This window comes from Pyricularia oryzae, chromosome 5, assembly GCF_000002495.2.
Source record: "Pyricularia oryzae 70-15 chromosome 5, whole genome shotgun sequence".
NCBI lineage: Eukaryota > Fungi > Ascomycota > Sordariomycetes > Magnaporthales > Pyriculariaceae > Pyricularia > Pyricularia oryzae.
The window spans coordinates 275714-293293 of NC_017852.1; the positions used below are offsets into that span (position 1 = coordinate 275714).

The window sequence follows — 17580 nt, forward strand, 5'->3', positions numbered from 1 at the left end:
AGCCAGTTCAAGGCCACATCTCTCCTTGCCACCAAAACGGGTCAGCGTCACGGCTCTCGATATGACTGACCCATTGCCTGCTCCGGAGCAGCTGAGTCCGGCTTCCCAGTCTTGGAGATTGGCTTGTTCCGAGTCTTCAACCAAGAAAGAGCATGCAGCACAGGTTTTGTTAGGGACCATAAATTCACTGGGCCCTCAAGACCAGGAAGGCGGGCCGCGGTCTGGGCTGGGGCCAGTGGGCCGTCGCTTGTTGTTTTGTAACTCGAACATCCTCAACCTGTAAAGGGGAAGGATGCCGTCCTTGTCTGACACCGTACCCGCACGCAGGAGGTGTTGGTTGCTACCTGTGAAGGATGACCCTGGCACAAGGTATGCGGGCTGGTCATGATGATGGCTGCTTGAAAATGAATATAAAGGGGGTCTTTTGTGATGGTTGATGTTGTAGGAAAATGGTCATCTTCTTTTTCCTCTATCCTCATAAAGATCTTGACACACCTCTCAGCTTTGAATACCTGTCACACAAAACAGCTACTGCCTAGGGGTTACCTGGACAAAAAGAGCCATGCAGACTTGTCGAGAGTGGGCATTTGGTGTGGAAATCGAGCTTCTCCTGGGCAGTAAGAAGAAGCATTCAAGCTGGAAAGGACTTGCAACGCAGGTCAGCAAGAGGCTCAACAGGGCCGGTCTAGACGTGTTTGTCAATGACCAAAAAGACAAGTCGGCTAGGGTCTATCAAACATGGTCGATCTCGCCCGAGATTACAATCAAGGAGGATGCAGCCAAGGGACATTGTACTTAACAGGACCCCATCACCACTACTCTCTGTTTTTTTGTTGTTGTTGTTAATCTGACCTTGTATCTCATCGACCTTTGTTGATCACGAGTACAGACGGCATCGAGCTAGTCTCGCCCAAGTACAACCTCTACTCAAAGTGGATCGACGACCTCGACACCATATTCGCAGTGCTCGGTTCGTCATTTGTGGTGGTGGCATCTCCCAGCTGCGGCACCCATATCCACATATCCACCGAGCCGGCCATGGAAGCCCAAGAGGTTTGCACGCTGGCCAAGATGATATTGTCGACAGAGCCTGCCTTTGACGCCCTCATGCCGGTGGCCAGGCGTGCATCGGCCAGACACTGGTGCCAGAGCAACCGTGCCGGCAGCGCCTTTCTCGGCAGCAAATTGACCCTCGAGCAGTGCTTCCAGGTGGTGGACCTAGCGGCGAGGGATGGAGGCGTCGCTGGAGTTGTTGCGGCGCTCAACACGCACTCGCCAGAGGCTGGTTCGGGGTTCGCTCGGGCTACCCGCGGGCGTCTTGCCCGGCTGAGCGGACAACGGTTCAAGTGGAACCTGGCCGGGCTGGTGAACGAGGGAGTCGGGACTCGTACCATGGAGTTTCGTCAACCGCCGGGGAGCGTCACGGCTGACGGGGTCCGAGGCTGGGTGGAGCTGACGCTGGGGTTTGTCGAGGGTGGTCTGAGGCGATCAGAGAGCGGCTGCCAGTTGGAGGCGTGGTACACCGTCGACGATCTTTGGGATTTGGTCCAGGATGGAGTTGCGGCTTTGCAGCTGAGGGACGAGTGGATCGGTGGGATTTTCAGTGCCAGACAGGCTTGACCTGTTGTTGGTTTTGTGGTCGAGTTAATAATGCCTTTTGCGCGTCGACATGATATCTTTGCGAGTAGAAGAAGGTGACAGATTTTGCCTGTATAACTGTTCCCACAAACTTGATTTGTTTCAGACCATATCTGTACAGCTAGTCTAGACTAAACCAGTGTGGGACATGACACTTGGAGGGGGAAAAAAAGAAAAGGACCAAATGCAAAAATCCAAGTCCAAAAACAAAATGCTTGCTACCAAGAATTCCTGAGGTATGCTCGAGTGGTGGTATTCCCAATGTAACCGGAACGCCGAACGAGCAATCTCCACGGACCGCTATTCCCAGTTCGCCATGCAATGCCGCAAAAGTCATGAAGAAAAAAAAGAAACCCATGAGAAAAAGCAGATAAAAGCCAGACAAAAAGCAGAGAGCCTACGCCTCAATGGCCACCTCATCCGGTCGGCCAGCCCGTACCGTCTCATCCCGGACCTGCTTGAGGAAAGGCATCAGGGCTGTTCCACCTGTGCCCGTGAGCTGAGTCTCTGACATGCGCCTCTTGCGCTCCCCACCACCAGCACCACCACCATTGGCAGCCCCGTCTACATCATTGTTGGGGACCGCTACCGGGTTCTGAGGCGGCTCGCGCCACGCCACGCCGGCCAAGCCAATGTTCCTCTGACCTGGCTGCTGACCCAGTCCGGACCGGACCTGCTGCTGTTGCCTACGCGAGGGCAGGATGATGTAGCGGGCCACGATCTGCAGGTGCTTGTTGCGTAGGCCGGCCAGCACCCGGGTGGCCCGCGTAAAGGTGCTCCTCAGCAGGCCGCGCTCCGCCATGAGTTCGTGGTCCTCCTCGTCCTCCTGCTCCCCGGTGGCCTCGTCCGTCTCCATCGGCTGCAGGGCAAAGTCGCGGATGCTCGGCAGGGATCTTACGTATTCGAGAAAGCGTCGATGCGGGCCCGGCATGTAGGCGCGCACCTCCTCGTGGAAGGGAAGCTCCTGGTCCTCGCGCTTCTTGAGGTCCGAGTTCTGGTTCTCGGTCGCCTTGTGCTCGACCCCCAGCACTATGTCAAAAAACTGAATCAGACTGCTCTGTCCGTTGCTCCCGCCCCTGAGACCCAGCCAGTCGCCCTGGCCGTCGCCTTGATCGTAGAGCACGCCGCGCGGGAGGCCGGCATCGGCCATGTTCTTGCTGCCAGCCAGGAAGGGCCGGATGGCATGGTAAAAGACGTCGGGCCCGCACCGCTCGTGCATGCGGTCGAGAATGTCTCCGACCCTGCGGATAGACGCCATGAGCTTGTGCAGCGCGGCAATGTTTTGCCTACAGGCGGCCAGGTCGTTGTTTGGTATGGCGTTCATGGCCGAGATCATGGCGGGTATCACATTGCCGCCCTCACACTCGAGGGCAACGCTGACGGCGTAGAACCAAGACTCGTCCGGGGTCCCGGTAAAGGTGATCAACGACTCGATGGCGTCAAGGTCGCTAAAGGGGGCACCCTCGGCAGTGGTGCGAAAGTTCCACAGGTTGGTTGCCGCATATGTTGCCGCCGGGGGGAGATCGAGATGCCTGGAGATGTCGAGCAGCGGCACGGTGATCTGGGGCGGCAGGTGCTCCGAGGGCTTGTCTCCGCCCCAGATGTAGGCGTGGGTCGCAAAGGTCAGGATAAGATAGGCGCGCCTCCACTCCTGTTCGGCCTGCAGCCGGGATGTGGAGAGCACGGGCAACTCCGCGTCGACATGGGCCCTGAAGCTATTGGTCTGCAGGAGCTTGGGCAGGGAAGATGCAAGTGTCTCCCAGGGCTGATAGTAGGCGTCTGGTAGGACTGCCAGTGGTTCTGCCGACGGTAGGAACCCATTGGGCGTGACGGAGTATTTTGACTCGAGCCATGAAGCCAAGTCAGCTGGGGATTGTGGCGTATGTTCAGGGGGTGACATTGTGGTGGTGTTGGTGTACCGGTGTGTATAATTGAGCTTCTTTTTCTTTTTCTTTTTTTCTTTTTGTTTGCTTGTTTGGGGGGTGTTGCAAGGGAGTGTTGCAAGGGAGTGCAAGTGTAGTGTAGATGGTGTGGTGTTGATCACAACAATAGGGAGAGACCACCACCGGACAAGAGAGTGACTATGTTTGTGTAAAACAAGAAACAATACTTTCAAGCCGTGATGAAGAAAAAAAAGTAATAGAAGAAAAGATGAAAAAAAAGACACAAGAGGGAAAAAAAATCAAAAAAGCTGGGTCTTCCTTGCCCGGCTTTGGTCTGATATCTGTCTGATTCTCGTCTGAAAGTAAGGAATTGTTTTTTGTTGTTGTGGTCGTTGTGGTCGTTGTATGTACACTGCAGACTTTTGCTGCTTTGTTCGCTGCTCACTCTCGAGTAAACCTCAAAGCTTCCTTACTCTTTCCTCCCTCATCCAACGAACCCAACACAAGGTCCCCCGAAGACACCTTAAGGAAAGTCAGGACCCGGGAGCGCCAAGTATCACGTCAGGGAATGGCCCGCTACTCTCTGGGTCCTGCTGGTCTTGGTGGTTCCCAATTCCCGGCTTCGGAGACCATCGGACCAAACCTAAGCAGCGAATTAGATGGCATCTCCGGGTCTAAACTCTGCAATCTCTGCAGGCTCAGCCAATTGACAAGCTGTACGGGCCATTATAAACAGGAGTCTCCCCCGTTTTCGTCGCCATTTCTAGACGATATTTTTGTAACCTCGCGCATTGACGCTCTTCTGGACTCGCGCCTAATTTCAAGTTCGGCAGCGAATATTCGAACCAAGTGGAAACTAACCTTGTCGGTGACAGGGTTGGCATTGTTAATAGCAGGGTTGGCGTCGAGACTCGCAGGGCCAAACCAATTCCGCATCGTTGAAAAAGCCTCATGGTTTTTGTGCCGAGGTCCACCGCCTCGGACGCGGAACCACGGCTAGGCGCGGCTGAAGACGGGTTTGCGCCACGTCCCGGTGGATCTCTGCAAGGAAATGGCGTCACGACCCAGACGTGCAATGTCCGGTAACTTCAATTCTGCTGCAAAACACTCGCGCCGAGTAACCTGCGGCATCGGACCCTGTGGGGCTTGGTCCGAGTCGACTGCAGGCGTCGTCCTGACCGTTGCGCCTGGCTGCTGTACACCTTTGCGCTGGGCTCGGCTACAAAGTGTTCTCGAGCGTCCTCACTGGGCGACGTGGAATTGGAACACGAGGAAACAAGAGACTATCGAATAATTGCAATATTTTCAAGTTTCACCTTTGAGACTCGACGGCTACCTGTCCATCTATCTACCCATCCACCATTACTCTCTCACCTTGACCATATTCTCTCACCTTGACCACCGACCTGACTTGACCTACTCACCTTACTTACCCAAGGTACCTCTGCACTATTTGTTACTTGCCAGTACTGTACGTGCCTTACTTTTTTACCTTGCTTGACTTGGTCGACGTAAAACTTACCTTACTCTTCCTTGGCTGTCAAGTCAAACCTCATCCGACACCCGTCCGTCGTATTCATACCTTCCCAGTCACCGCATTAAACAAATCCCTTGAATTCCACCAAGTCGGATCCATCCGTCCAAGACTTCTTTTTATTATTCCCAATCCCTGACAACGCCACAAATAACCGCAGAACCCCACCATTTTACCGCTCATCATCCTCGATTCATCATGGCTGCTACCCAAAAAAGCCTCTGTGCCATTCCGGCAGACCCCATCGAGTTCCCCGCCGATGCCAACACCCTGGATTACGCCCGTTCCGAGGATGCCAAATGCCCGATACGGCATATGCGCGAGCACTTTATTTTCCCCACCCGTGCGTCGCTGAAGAAGAAGGCTCTTGATGGGCGCCTGCCAGGTGGGTTCTTTTTTTTTTTTTTTTTTTTTTTTTTTTTTAAGTCTCTTTCTTGTTCCTTGTCCCAGTAAACTTTGAGCTATCGGGACCCATGCTCGATCCGATCGGTCCGTTCCGCTTCTAAATATGGCCTGGCCCCATTTTCAAAGCAAACAACCAAAGGAAAAAGAAGAAGAAAAGAACAAGACAAGAGGAAAAGAAACGAAACTTGCATACTCATGTCTCCATACTAACCCTGATTCCTCCTGACCCTGCGTCCTCTTACAGCATACCCACCTAACCATGCCAAACCTGGAGAGACAGCCACAGCCCAAAACGGCACCTCCAACACCAACGACGACAATGTCACACCTGCCGTCTACTTTTGTGGCAACTCGCTCGGCCTGCAGCCCAAGGCCACCAGAGATCACATCAATGCCCAGCTAGAGACGTGGGCGTCCATCGGCGTCCATGGCCACTTTACCTCGTGGGACAACTCGCCGCTCAAATCCTGGCAGGACATGGCCGCTGATTGTGCCGCACAGTCGGCATCTGTTGTCGGCGCCAGCCCAGACGAGATCGCCATTATGAACACCCTGACTGCCAATCTGCATTTTATGATGGCCTCCTTCTACCGTCCCACTGAGAAGCGTCACAAGATCATTTCAGAGTGGAAGCCTTTTCCCAGCGACACTGTGAGTCAAGTTGTTGTGTTTTTTTCTTCTTTCTTCTCTTTTTCCTTTGACATTTCACGTGATCTTCACCTTTCTTCTTCTTGTATGCTCATCTGCTCATTGCTTTTTCTTTTCTCCAGTACGCCATTGCCTCCCAGATCCAATGGCATGGTTTCGACACAGCCACCTCCCTGGTTGAGCTTCACCCAGATGAGAACTACTACATCTCGACTGAAAAGATCCTCGCCACCATCGATGAGCACGCCGAAAGTACAGCCCTCCTGCTCCTGCCCGGGATCCAGTACTGGAGCGGCCAGCTCTTCGATATGCCCCTGATCACAGCCCACGCCCGCGCAAAGGGCATCGTGGTCGGGTGGGACCTTGCCCACGCCGTCGGCAATGTGCCTCTGAGCCTGCACGATTGGGACGTCGACTTTGCCATCTGGTGCACTTACAAGTACCTCAACGCCGGGCCCGGTGCCATCGCCGGCGCCTTTGTCCACGAGAGGCATGGAAAGGTCGACAGCGATGGCTTCAAGCTGCGATTGTCGGGCTGGTACGGCAACAACAAGGCCACACGTTTCAACATGGCCAAGGACTTTGACCCCACCCCTGGCGCCCAGGGTTGGGTCGTGAGCAACCCCTCGGGCATCGATCTCGCTAGCTTGGGCGCCGCCCTATCAGTCTATAACCTGACCACCCCGGCCGACCTGAGGAAAAAGTCGCTGTGGCTGACAGCTTACGCAGAGCACCTGCTCAACGGCATCCTCAAGGACGAGGCTGCATCTTCCGCGGGTGATGGGAAGAAGCCCGCATTCAGAATCATCACCCCTTCCAACAAAAACGAGCGCGGCGCTCAGCTTAGCGTGCTCCTTCGGGAAGGGTTATTGGACGTTGTGGGTGAAAAGATGGAGGCTGCCGGTGTTGTGTGCGACAGGCGCAAGCCCGACGTGATGCGCGTGGCGCCGGTACCCATGTACAACTCGTATGAGGACGTGTGGAGGTGCGTTGATGCACTTAGGAAGGCCGTCATGTCATGAAGGTGAAGCAAATGCGGTCTGTCTGTTGCTGGTCTCTCTATCTCTTTCACTCTCTCTCTCTCTCTTTTTTCTTTTGGTCCTCCCCCCCTTTTCCCCTTTTTTATCCATGTGGCTTCAAGGTTGGTAATCGTCGGGAAATGGTCGGTTGCATAGCGATTTTGCGGGAAATACATAAATACTATATATGATACACAATTTTTTGAAAATAAGCAAAAGGATGCCAAGAAGCTATTGTCTTGGCCTATCTTGGCCTGGAGGGTCTTCATCCCTTGCTTTCTTTTTTTTCGTGTGTTTGTTTGAGAGGCCCTTACCAATCTGTGGGTGTTGCTATACTACTTGACTACGTACCTAACCTATGCACGTACTAGCGAGGGAGTCTAGACCAGATCTGGTACTTTGGACTACGAAGTACCAAGACTACCTACTTAATCAACAATCAAATCACCGGTGTGATGCATGCCGCAGGGGCGCCACCCACACCGTACAGCCACCAACTTCTGCAATTAAGCATAAGACGATGTATCGCTGGAAGTCTGCCGGAGAAATTGCTACGGATGGAATGCATGGGCTGGCGGGCTGGCTGATTGTGCGCGCACGGCGGCGTGTTTCACACATGATGATAGGTTGACGTCAGTTTAGATAAGACCAATTGTGCTACTCTTTCACTGTGTCAACGACGGGTTCGAACTGATTTGACCGAACAGAGGCCATTGCAGATATATTAGGTACCTAAAAATTATATAATTAGAGGTACTCAAGGTAGGGAAGAAGGGCAAACTCAAGGTAGGGAAGAAGGGCAAAGGAGCATCGTGTACCTCTTACCCAAACTCATGCTCGATTGAAATGCTTGCAGTTACAGTATGTACCTTACTGTACTTGCTTGAGCCATGGACGTATCGTATTTACATACTATGTTGTGGAATGGAAGGGCAAGCAAGCTTCATGGGTGGGGTGACCCAGGGTTTCCGGAGCTGTTGTTCCCCGCCTGTAGCGAGCGATAACGACGGGTTGCATTCTCGATACATGGCAAAATAGGTAGGTAGGTTGCTGTATACGGTAAAGTGCCAAAAGTGCTTGCGCTCGCCTACCTATCCGGTGAACCCCGTTTTGCCCCGTGCATGATTGTCTTGATTGGAAATGCAGAGTTGCTTCTCACTGCCGCGTGCAAAACAAAAAGAAATAACTAGAACTAGGTGCTGTCGAGTTATTTCTCTTGGTACGGATGAATTTAGACCCCGCCAGTTCAGTAGCTCCAAACAGGGTCCTGCGTGGCGAACCATCCAAATACGGCACTCCCGCTGTCTACAGTTGTACTATAGTAAAAAGTCACACACACCAGCCCCAGCGAGCCCACCCACCCGGGAGAAAGTGGAGAGGGCCCAGTAGCGCGCCCCAGTTTCTTCACGCGAACTACTCTGATCATATTTACTTCAGAAATTCCGTTCTATTCTGGAGTTCTAGTCTAGCTTTTGTCACCAGCGAAACGCACTCATTCTTGTTTTATTGTTTTTTTCTGTTTGTGTTTTTCAGTTTTCGCCAAACCAACAAAAACTTGAACTCAATTCAATCGAGACGCTCCGCCAGACAGATGTTCAACGATCAGACACGACGACCCTTACACTAGGCAGGCAATGTGCGCAAACCTCTCAGAGGAGTCGGCGATCCAGATTAGTGACGGGCGCCCTCTCAGTCGCAGCCCCGAATGGGGGGATCACGGCGGCGGGCAGCCCCACAAGCAGCAGCAGCAGCACCGTCAATACCAACCGCATCACCGCCAGCATCCTCATCATCACCAGAGTAATCAAAATTACAATCACAACCTCCGCCACCAGTCGACCAAGTCCGCTGCCGCCAAAACACAAGACCGTCACCAGCAACCAGCAGTGTGGACTTGGTTGAATGCAATTGGGGCTGATGGTGCTCGCATGGTGACTCCATCCCACCCGTGTAGTCCCCCGACCCATGTGCCGCCAACAGATTCCCCCGAATTCGGCACCACCACCACCAGCAGCTTCGTTCGACCCTTGGTCCGACGGCGCTCGACTTTACCAACCAATTCACCCATGTCAACCCACGATGGCAACTCAGCCGATGCTTCAAGAATTAATTTCGCTTTCGACCCAAGGCAACAAATCAGCACCAGTGGTGTACTTTTTGGCGTCTCTGAGCTTTTTGATTGGCGACCTCCCCACGTGGATGCTTCTCATGTGTGTTATTTCTTTTCCTCTTCTTTTCTTTTCTTTTCTTTTATTTGTTTTCACCCCCTCTTTTACCCGGATATCCGGACCTTGGGTCTCAATGCCCTCGCCTCATCCCTCGCCCCCTCTCCCCCAACCTACCTACCCTGGTTAGGCAAATTGTTTGTTAAGCTGACATTGTTTTTCTTGCTTTTTTTTTCTCCGCTTCTCTCGAGAAGAAGCGCAAGGTTTCGCCTCCACAGACTTGCGTCAAATGCCATACAACCGAGACACCAGAATGGCGCAACGGTCCAGCAGGTCCCGGGACCCTGTGCAACGTCTGCGGCTTGGTGTTTGCAAAGAAACGCGCGCGCAGAGATCGAGACTCCTGGTCTCTAGATGTCAATAATGCGCGCGGGGGCTGCTAGCACCCAACGAAATTTTCTGCAGTCGCCATGCCACCAAACCAGCCATTGATCCAAGACATAGTCTGGGCCTAGGGTGTCCAGTGGCCTTCTCATCCTACCTAGGCTACCTAGGTTCTCAGTCTAGCAGAGGGACTACGGAACCTGTATTCAGGGTGGGAAACCATGCCCGATACCAAGATTTAGCCAAGGCCGGCAGACGAAAAAAAGAAAACACGCCAGTTAATGATCATGCGACATGGTTGACATAATTAATTTACCTATCGGCCGCAATAATGACAACATTATGAGAACAATATGAGAACAACGAGAGCAACAACAACGGCAGCAGCAACAAGAGAACGAACCCCACCCATTCCTTTGGTCGGATTTATTGTTTAGATTCTCCAACAAATTAGTTGAGCTCAATACGTACCCGGCAAAACTGCCACAAGGCCTCCATCAACTATCAACGATAAGCCGTTGACGTATGCTCCTGCTCGCGACGCCAAGTATAGCGCTGCCCCGGCGAGGTCAGCGTCGTCGCCGAAGCGTCGCTCCGGTATGTTATTAGCAGACAGCCCACTCTTGTCGTCACTGAGCAAGGGTGCAGTCATCTCAGCTTTTGAATAGAAGCCAGTTAGCCACGTTGTTTGTGCACTTTTTTATTTTCTTTTTTCTTTTTCTGTTTCTTTCGGTGCCTTTGTTATGATTTCCAATGATGATAATATATGTTGGGGGGACGGAAGGCGCTCACTCGGAAATACCCCCAGGTTGAGCAGGTTCACCCGGATTCGATAAGGCACAAACAAAGTGCTCAAAATTTTAAACATCTGGTTTACTGCCGCTTTGCTGGTCGCGTACGCGACGGCTCCGCTCCCCGCCAATTGTCTCACGTATGCTACCGCGCTCGAATTGACGATGACCTGGCTCGAAACACCTGGCAGGCGGTTGGTTTCGCTGTTCCCTTTATCCAAAAGGTCGAGGAAGGCGGCGCAAGTAAAAAAGGCACCTGTGACGTTGGTTGCAAATGGTCGTGTGAAATTCTCATCCGACCATTCGTTAAAAATGTAGTTTTGCAGCTGTCCCGGCGACGGGGTTAACGTGCCAATGCCGAGCAGATTAGGGCCCGTAACGCCGGCGTTGACGACGACGAGGTGGACAAAGCCCACATCTGCTGCAATTTGGGCGGCCGCAGAAGCGAGCTCATCCTTTTGCATTACGTCGACGCGCAACGGGACCATGACGCCTGCGGCCGTGCGATCAGACCCCAACGCTGCCGTCTCCTGGAGCTTTTCGAACCGACGGCCGAGCAGGTACACGCGCGCAGCACCATTGTACGCCAAGGCCAGGGCGATGGAGCGACCTATACCGCTCCCGGCCCCCGTCACGACGGCCACCAGGCCGTTGACTCTGAAAAGTGCTGCCGGGTCAAACTTGGACGGGTCAACGGTGTTGCTGTTCATGGTGATGTAGTTGAGTCCCTATATAGATAGCGTCTTTGGAGTACAATTGTTGTTAGTGGAGTCGACTCGGACGAGGGTGGTGTTGGACAATCTGTTGAAACTCGAGAGATGTTGACGGTTCCGGGTAGATGAATGACAGATAAATAGGGTCTCAAATATATACACAGACAAGGTTTGAGATCTTAAACCCCCAGGGTGCATTGGCAGGTTTTGCGTGCATTTTCTGCAAACCGAGCACGTTTCTGATGTGGAGGATTTACCCATGGCTACAGGTAAAGCTTGGGATGGCTCGCGAGCCAATTCTATCCGCCGAAAAAAAAAAAAAAAAAAAAAAAGAAGAAAAAAAGGTATTGCACAAACATCGAATAAAGATGGACCTCCTACTTCTTGGCCTGTTTTTGTTCCAACAGAGCAGACTGAGATGTACAAATCTTTGCTTCCCATTGCTGCGAGCGTCTCGACATCATCACATGGGTGCGTTTACATTTATTTGCCTTTGCGGCTACAGAGCATAGACTTCTGCCAGTTAGTCCCGGCTTATTAGATCATTTGTCAAATCCGGTTGGCACGAGAGCTAACTCATTTTCGGCTCAAAAAGAAAATACCCCATCTATTCTCATCTAGAACTAGTCTAGTCTGGTCTTATTCTGGTTCGAGTTATAGATGATGAGACGCCGCTAGTCCGGGTTTACCATCTCTCACCTCGGTAACCTCTGTTGAAAGACGGGCTGGTCCAGGTGGCCGGAGAGCCCTCCACGGCTACAAAAAAACCATCCACGTTGGACAAACATTGCACGTGGCGGCATGCCGTCATCTGATGTCGGTATTCGTATCTGAACTCTACCCTTTTTTTCCTTTGTCCGGCTGGCATGCTGGTTTCATGGCTGGTGGTTCAGACATAAAACTACGGGGGTGTGTGTGTGTGTGAATCTGCTTCATGTTCAATAAGTAATTTCTGAAAGAGTTGATTGTTCGTTTTTCCTCCTGTGAGGGGCTTGGTTTCTGTCCGGATTTCTTGAGGCCTTCCTTTTGGGTCCCTCCCCACACCTTGTACATCATCCGGTCACGACGATAACCTTGTTTTGGATTTTTGTCTGGTTTTTTTTTCGTTGCTCCCAGCGATGCAGACTCTAGGTTGTAGCATGGGGTAGAGGACAGCTTTTGCTCTTCGTTTGCTGTTAATTCGTGGGTGGGTAACGCATATTTGGTTGGTGAGGTTTGTAGACTATCCAGGCTCCAAGAGCTGTCCATCTATACCCATGTATTCCTAGCCCTTGATATGTCTTCCATTTCCGTATTTCTCCAGGTGTTCCCTTGTTTGTCCTGCTCGCGAACATTTACTGAGTAGCCCTTGCTGTTCGTTGCACATCATCCGATCCTCACCAAGGGGTGTCGCTATAATGAGGCCTGAGAGACTCTCAAACGGGGAGAGGTTGGAATTAAGCTCATGGGCTAGGCTCGCCATTCGGCGTCATCTTCCTTGTTGCTTTGGTGACAAACGAGCAAAAAATGTAAAAAGGCAGATTGCAACGAGGGGTTCGGGATGCGGGTTCCGAAAGCAAGGAGTTACTTCTATACTCCATATCAAGATATAGATAGCAGACACTGGCTGATGATATATATTTAATCTCCATACGCTGCCCTCTGTGGTGTAGATTCCTACTTTTCCTGGCTCCAACAGACTCGACTTGCTTGACGTATCATTGGCTCGACGATATCGAGAATTTGCCCTCAGACTTGATGACTACAGTCAGTGATTGGCCACTCCGGCTCAATGCCTGAAGGAGGGCGTTCCCTGGCCCGGTGGTTGAATCCAGACTGATAACTGTTTTCTCTACGCCGCGTCGCTGATCAGTTGTCTATACATAATAGTGGAGCCATGGGCATGATCTATCTAGTCAAGATATTGACGGACTATGTGCTGGTCAACCCGAGGAGGGCGGTAGTGCAAGTCACATGTCCTTACACCTGTTTGCAATATTAGTCCAGCACCCCAAAGTAACGATACGCGCCCGGTCAAAGGTTACAATGCAACCCAGAATCGTCAGTGCCTCTTGGGTCCTGGCCAAGGATTGGTGGTGGCAAGTGATGTTTTAGGCAGGCGCTGCAGCAACACCCATCGATAGTACCATGGGCGTCGTTCTCCCCCAACAAAGACTGTCTGAGAAAGTCTCATGTCATTTCTACGTGGAATGATCGGATATATGGACCGTCCCTGTCTGCCATTTGACTGTGATCCCGCCAATCAGGTACTCGGACAGTCGACCTTCTTTCTTCCATGAGCAGCTGACAGAGTCTAGTTTCCCTCTCGGGCGTTCGTGGATAGTCTCATATGTCGGGATATGGGTGAGGGAGCAGTAGCCGCAAGAGTTTCCCCATCACTCCGCCCTAAACGTTCAATATACATCCACAGTCTGTAGTCGATAAATGTCATTGGGATATAGAATAGCGTTGTCAGTCCCCACTGGCCAAGTTATACTATAGGCAGAATCCTCCACCAATGAATGCAAACCAAGCAGACTCGTCCGGAAAATTATTCCCGCATCCACAGTGGTTGGCTTCCCGCTCGGAGAATCGCAGGCCGTGTTTGAGTATAGATGTATTGGTAGGCAGACGAGTGAATATAAAAGAACGAAACTTGAGGGGCACAACTTGTGGATATTTACATATTGGGCGCCCCGACACCACGCTATCAACAATGATCAAGACCCTTACAGCCGCTATCACGCTGCTCGCAGCTGGCGGTGTGGTTGCAGTGCCTCACCCCGTCGCTAACGAAAAGCCGACCAGGACGCAGCCGCTCAGCAAACGCGCGACTACGGTATGCGGCCAGTGGGACTCTGTCCAGACAGGGGGATATACCGTGTATAACAACCTATGGGGCAAAGATTCGGGCACCGGGTCGCAGTGCCTGACCGTCGACGGCGTGTCCAGTGGCCTTCTCTCATGGTCAACCACTTGGTCGTGGAGCGGCGGCCAGTATAATGTCAAGTCGTACCCCAACGCGGTTGTATCCGCTCCAGCGGCCAGGCTGTCTGCCATTTCGTCTATTCCAACGCGGTGGCAGTGGAGGTGAGTGAGCAGCCATGCAGCAAAACAAGAGCAACCAATACCAACAGACAGAAGCTGATCCCCGGCCGGGATGGCATTTGCAGCTACACTGGCAACAGCATGGTCGCCAACGTCGCATACGACCTCTTCACCAACTCAAACTGCGGTACGACGCCAGAGTATGAGATCATGGTGTGGATTGGGGCATATGGCGGTGCCGGCCCTATTAGCCAGAGCGGGCAGCCCATCGCCAGCCCCAACATCGGCGGCGTCACATGGCGCCTGTACAAGGGCTCGCACTCGCAGATGACCGTCTTCAGCTTCGTTTCGCCCGGCCAGATCACCAATTACAGTGGTGACCTCGTCAACTTTGTGAGGTACCTCACCCAGTCGCAAGGCATGCCGGCCTCGCAGTGCCTCTACTCTGCCGGCGCAGGCACCGAGCCCTTCACCGGCAGCAACGCGCGCTTTACCACCAGTGGATACAGCATGTCGATTTCGACGAGCGGCAGCGGCGGTGGAGAGGGAGGAGGAGGCCCGAATCCGCCAAGCTGTGCTGCTTTGTATGGACAGTGTGGAGGTTCAGGATGGTCGGGGCCGACATGTTGTACCCAGGGCACATGCAAGGCGGCCAACCAGTGGTACTCTCAGTGCTCATAAGACGATAAGTTGGGTTCCAAGCCCGGTTTGGACTATGTCCCCTTGAAGGCACTGATAGTGGTTGTCTACTGGGTTAGCAGTGAATTGGGTAGTTAATTGGTTTGATTGCCATGCCCGAATGCGAAGGAAACCTTAAGTGGACCGACCGACAGACCAGTCAATTGGCCTGGCATGCTGGGACTTCTTGCAAGCATGACGTGGCCAACTGCATATGCACCTTCCTCGAGCTGAAAGCTTCTTACCCCCTTTGCCCCTCCCCCACTATCTTTGACCCGGCCTGGCCTACCCCCTCGCGATGGTACCTTGCATATCACCTATCTACCTCCTTACCAGGTAGATACCTACCTACCTAGGTACCTACCAGAAGCCTCTCTTATCCCTCCCTACTCTCCAGCCACCTTTCACTTCTCTCCTGTTCCAGATTCAGATTTCTTCCAGTTACTACCGTCAAACTTCAAATTTTCTTCGCTCCAGGCAAACAAACAAACACCACAATGACTACCCAAGGTGGAGATGACACCGTACCTCTCCCCGCTCTTCCGCCCCAACAACTTTCAACATCTTCCAAAGTCCCCTCCAAGCTTCCCGCCATCGCCGCGTTACCTGGCCTCGACGATGCCTCGCTGATCGGGACACTCGACCTTTTATTCGAAGCCTCGCCCGACCTGCATGCCCTCGCTGTCCCCGTGGCCCGTTCCATGACATTCACCTCCTATCGAGACCTCATCGAGTCCATACGGTCCACTCTGCTTTCTGTCCAAGCGACTGTGCATGCCGACCCCGTTGCCCGAAAACCTTTGCTTGGAATTCTGGCCGCCCACCCTCGTCTGGGAGAAAGGAAGCAGCCCGTCAGCGACCAGAGCAAGGCTGAGCAAGCCAGTCTTCAAGGAGAGGCCGAGAAGTTGGCCACACTAAATGCTGAATACGAAGCTAAATTTCCCGGCATGAGGTATGTCGTCTTCGTCAATGGACGGAGCAGGGATATTATCATGGAGAATATGCGCGCAAGGATCGATAGGGGTGATATGAACGCCGAGGAGCAAGATGCAATAAACGTGAGTTAACCCTAATATTTACCAGTGAAGTGACAATATATTGAATATTTGTTTTCTTCAGGCAATGTGCGATATTGCACACGATAGGGCGATTAAATTAAATAAAATTTAATTTTTTCAAAATTAGAAACGTTATTATAATATAATATAAGTAAAACAATATAACAAATTTAAAAATAATATATTAAATCCAAAGAAGGAGACTTTGAATTAAACCCTTTTTTATTATAAAATAAGCTGGGTGATTTTATATATTTTGGATTAAAGGGCTAGTATTTTAATTTGGGGCTAATAACAGACCGGCTCGTCTATATAAACTAAAACTAGATATATATATATATATATATATATATATATTATATAAACTCCGCAAAATATATAATAGAAGCGTATATTTTAATAAGCAAGATATATTTGTCACGTGCAGATTTATTAGTGCCTAAATGCTAGCGTACAGCCCTAGGGGCTGGGTTTTGCTAAACCTGTAAACTCGCGTTACGTAAACGCAGTAGGAACGCCGCCTATAAATAGTCTCAGTGCTCAGCCTAGACCCCGGCTGCGCAGGGGCCCGTGCGCTCCATGTACCTTACCAGCCACATGGCTTTTCGACCAATTATATCGGTCGAAAAGATAGCGCGCGTTTTAGTCTGAGGACATTTCGTCGATTTTCGTCCTTAACCGACAAATCTGCATAGTATTTGCACTGTGGGCGCACCGTATAGGCAAAAGGCGATACAGTTAAATTATTGTGCATTTTATATATTAAAATAAAAGGTCGAATAATAAATCGAATAAAAATCGTATAAATATAGCAAAATATACGTTAAATACCTGATCTTTCGGACTTTTTAACGATATTTTGCCTTTTATTTTGTCGCTTATATCGGACGGGTTATTTACCGTTTTACCTATTTTATATATATATTTATTTTTTATTATATTAGCTAATATATATATACGGTAAAAATTCCAATTCCTATTTAAAAATAACATTTGTATTTTTTTGTAAAAATAATTATTTTACTTTTTTTATTAAAATAATTATTTAAAATTTTGTTATAAAAATATAAAATTTATTATTTTTATATTTTTATTAATAAAATTTAAAATAATTTATTTTTTGTAAATTAAATTTAACGTGGATATTTGGCGTTATATATAACCTAAATATAAAAATTTCGGTATTAATATTATAAAAATTGGTAAAAATATAACCCCATGTCACAGACCTGAAGGACAGCCACTGGGCTGTCGCTTAGTCATGACCCCTGTCACGTGAAGGCGCGAGGGCCGAGCGCCTCGCGCGCGTATATCTACGCGAAATCTCTGCAGTCTCCGATATGTAGCTCCTCGAGCTACGTCTTCGTCAACAACCACCTGCTACCCCGTACCTGGAAGACTAGATAGCCAATATACTCTGTCCTGTTACCTGATCGCCCGCACCTACCTGTCCGCCCTGCCTGCCCGTGACATTACGTAGCTCCTTCATTAGGTGCCCGCGATGCCTGCGTCACTGCAACCCCCGATCTTAACCGATTCGACCGAGGAACTGATCGAACACCTACAAGGACACCCTGAAACAATGGGTGTCTTACATCTCCGATTCCTACCAAAAGCTGCAACTATTGCACGATAGC

General features: G+C 51.0%; 6 protein-coding genes across 7 annotated transcripts; 5 read left to right on the forward strand and 1 right to left on the reverse strand.

Moving 5' to 3' along the window:
- Window positions 1-292: 292 nt before the first annotated feature.
- Window positions 293-1688, forward strand: MGG_10956 (uncharacterized protein; the record flags this gene model as incomplete). The annotated part of the gene is made up of 3 exons (XM_003717705.1): window positions 293-369; window positions 529-791; window positions 890-1688. The coding sequence occupies 3 exons, from the start codon at window positions 293-295 to the stop codon at window positions 1618-1620; spliced, it is 1071 nt and encodes a 356-aa protein (XP_003717753.1). The 3' UTR covers window positions 1621-1688.
- A 48-nt stretch (window positions 1689-1736) lies between these two features.
- On the reverse strand, window positions 1737-4403 carry MGG_14348 (uncharacterized protein). Its single transcript, XM_003717706.1, has one exon. The coding sequence runs from the start codon at window positions 3536-3538 to the stop codon at window positions 2036-2038; it is 1503 nt and encodes a 500-aa protein (XP_003717754.1). The 5' UTR covers window positions 3539-4403; the 3' UTR covers window positions 1737-2035.
- Window positions 4404-4774: 371 nt separating this feature from the next.
- On the forward strand, window positions 4775-7415 carry MGG_10969. 2 transcript variants are annotated; one of them, XM_003717708.1, is made up of 4 exons: window positions 4775-4992; window positions 5067-5440; window positions 5705-6111; window positions 6231-7415. In XM_003717708.1, exons 2-4 carry the CDS (start codon window positions 5254-5256, stop codon window positions 7128-7130), a joined length of 1494 nt encoding a protein of 497 aa, XP_003717756.1. In that variant the 5' UTR covers window positions 4775-4992; window positions 5067-5253; the 3' UTR covers window positions 7131-7415. The 2 variants fall into 2 exon arrangements, with proteins under 2 accessions (XP_003717756.1, XP_003717755.1); XM_003717707.1 differs by having other exon boundaries at window positions 5216-5440.
- A 1191-nt stretch (window positions 7416-8606) lies between these two features.
- Window positions 8607-11490, forward strand: MGG_10970 (uncharacterized protein). Its single transcript, XM_003717709.1, has 2 exons — window positions 8607-9337; window positions 9547-11490. The coding sequence occupies exons 1-2, from the start codon at window positions 8762-8764 to the stop codon at window positions 9733-9735; spliced, it is 765 nt and encodes a 254-aa protein (XP_003717757.1). The 5' UTR covers window positions 8607-8761; the 3' UTR covers window positions 9736-11490.
- A 2385-nt stretch (window positions 11491-13875) lies between these two features.
- Window positions 13876-14888, forward strand: MGG_10972 (endoglucanase; the record flags this gene model as incomplete). The annotated part of the gene is made up of 2 exons (XM_003717710.1): window positions 13876-14249; window positions 14333-14888. The coding sequence occupies 2 exons, from the start codon at window positions 13876-13878 to the stop codon at window positions 14886-14888; spliced, it is 930 nt and encodes a 309-aa protein (XP_003717758.1).
- A 304-nt stretch (window positions 14889-15192) lies between these two features.
- MGG_10973 (uncharacterized protein) lies at window positions 15193-16146 on the forward strand. The gene is made up of 2 exons (XM_003717711.1): window positions 15193-15943; window positions 16005-16146. Exons 1-2 carry the CDS (start codon window positions 15383-15385, stop codon window positions 16053-16055), a joined length of 612 nt encoding a protein of 203 aa, XP_003717759.1. The 5' UTR covers window positions 15193-15382; the 3' UTR covers window positions 16056-16146.
- The last annotated feature ends 1434 nt before the right edge of the window (window positions 16147-17580 follow it).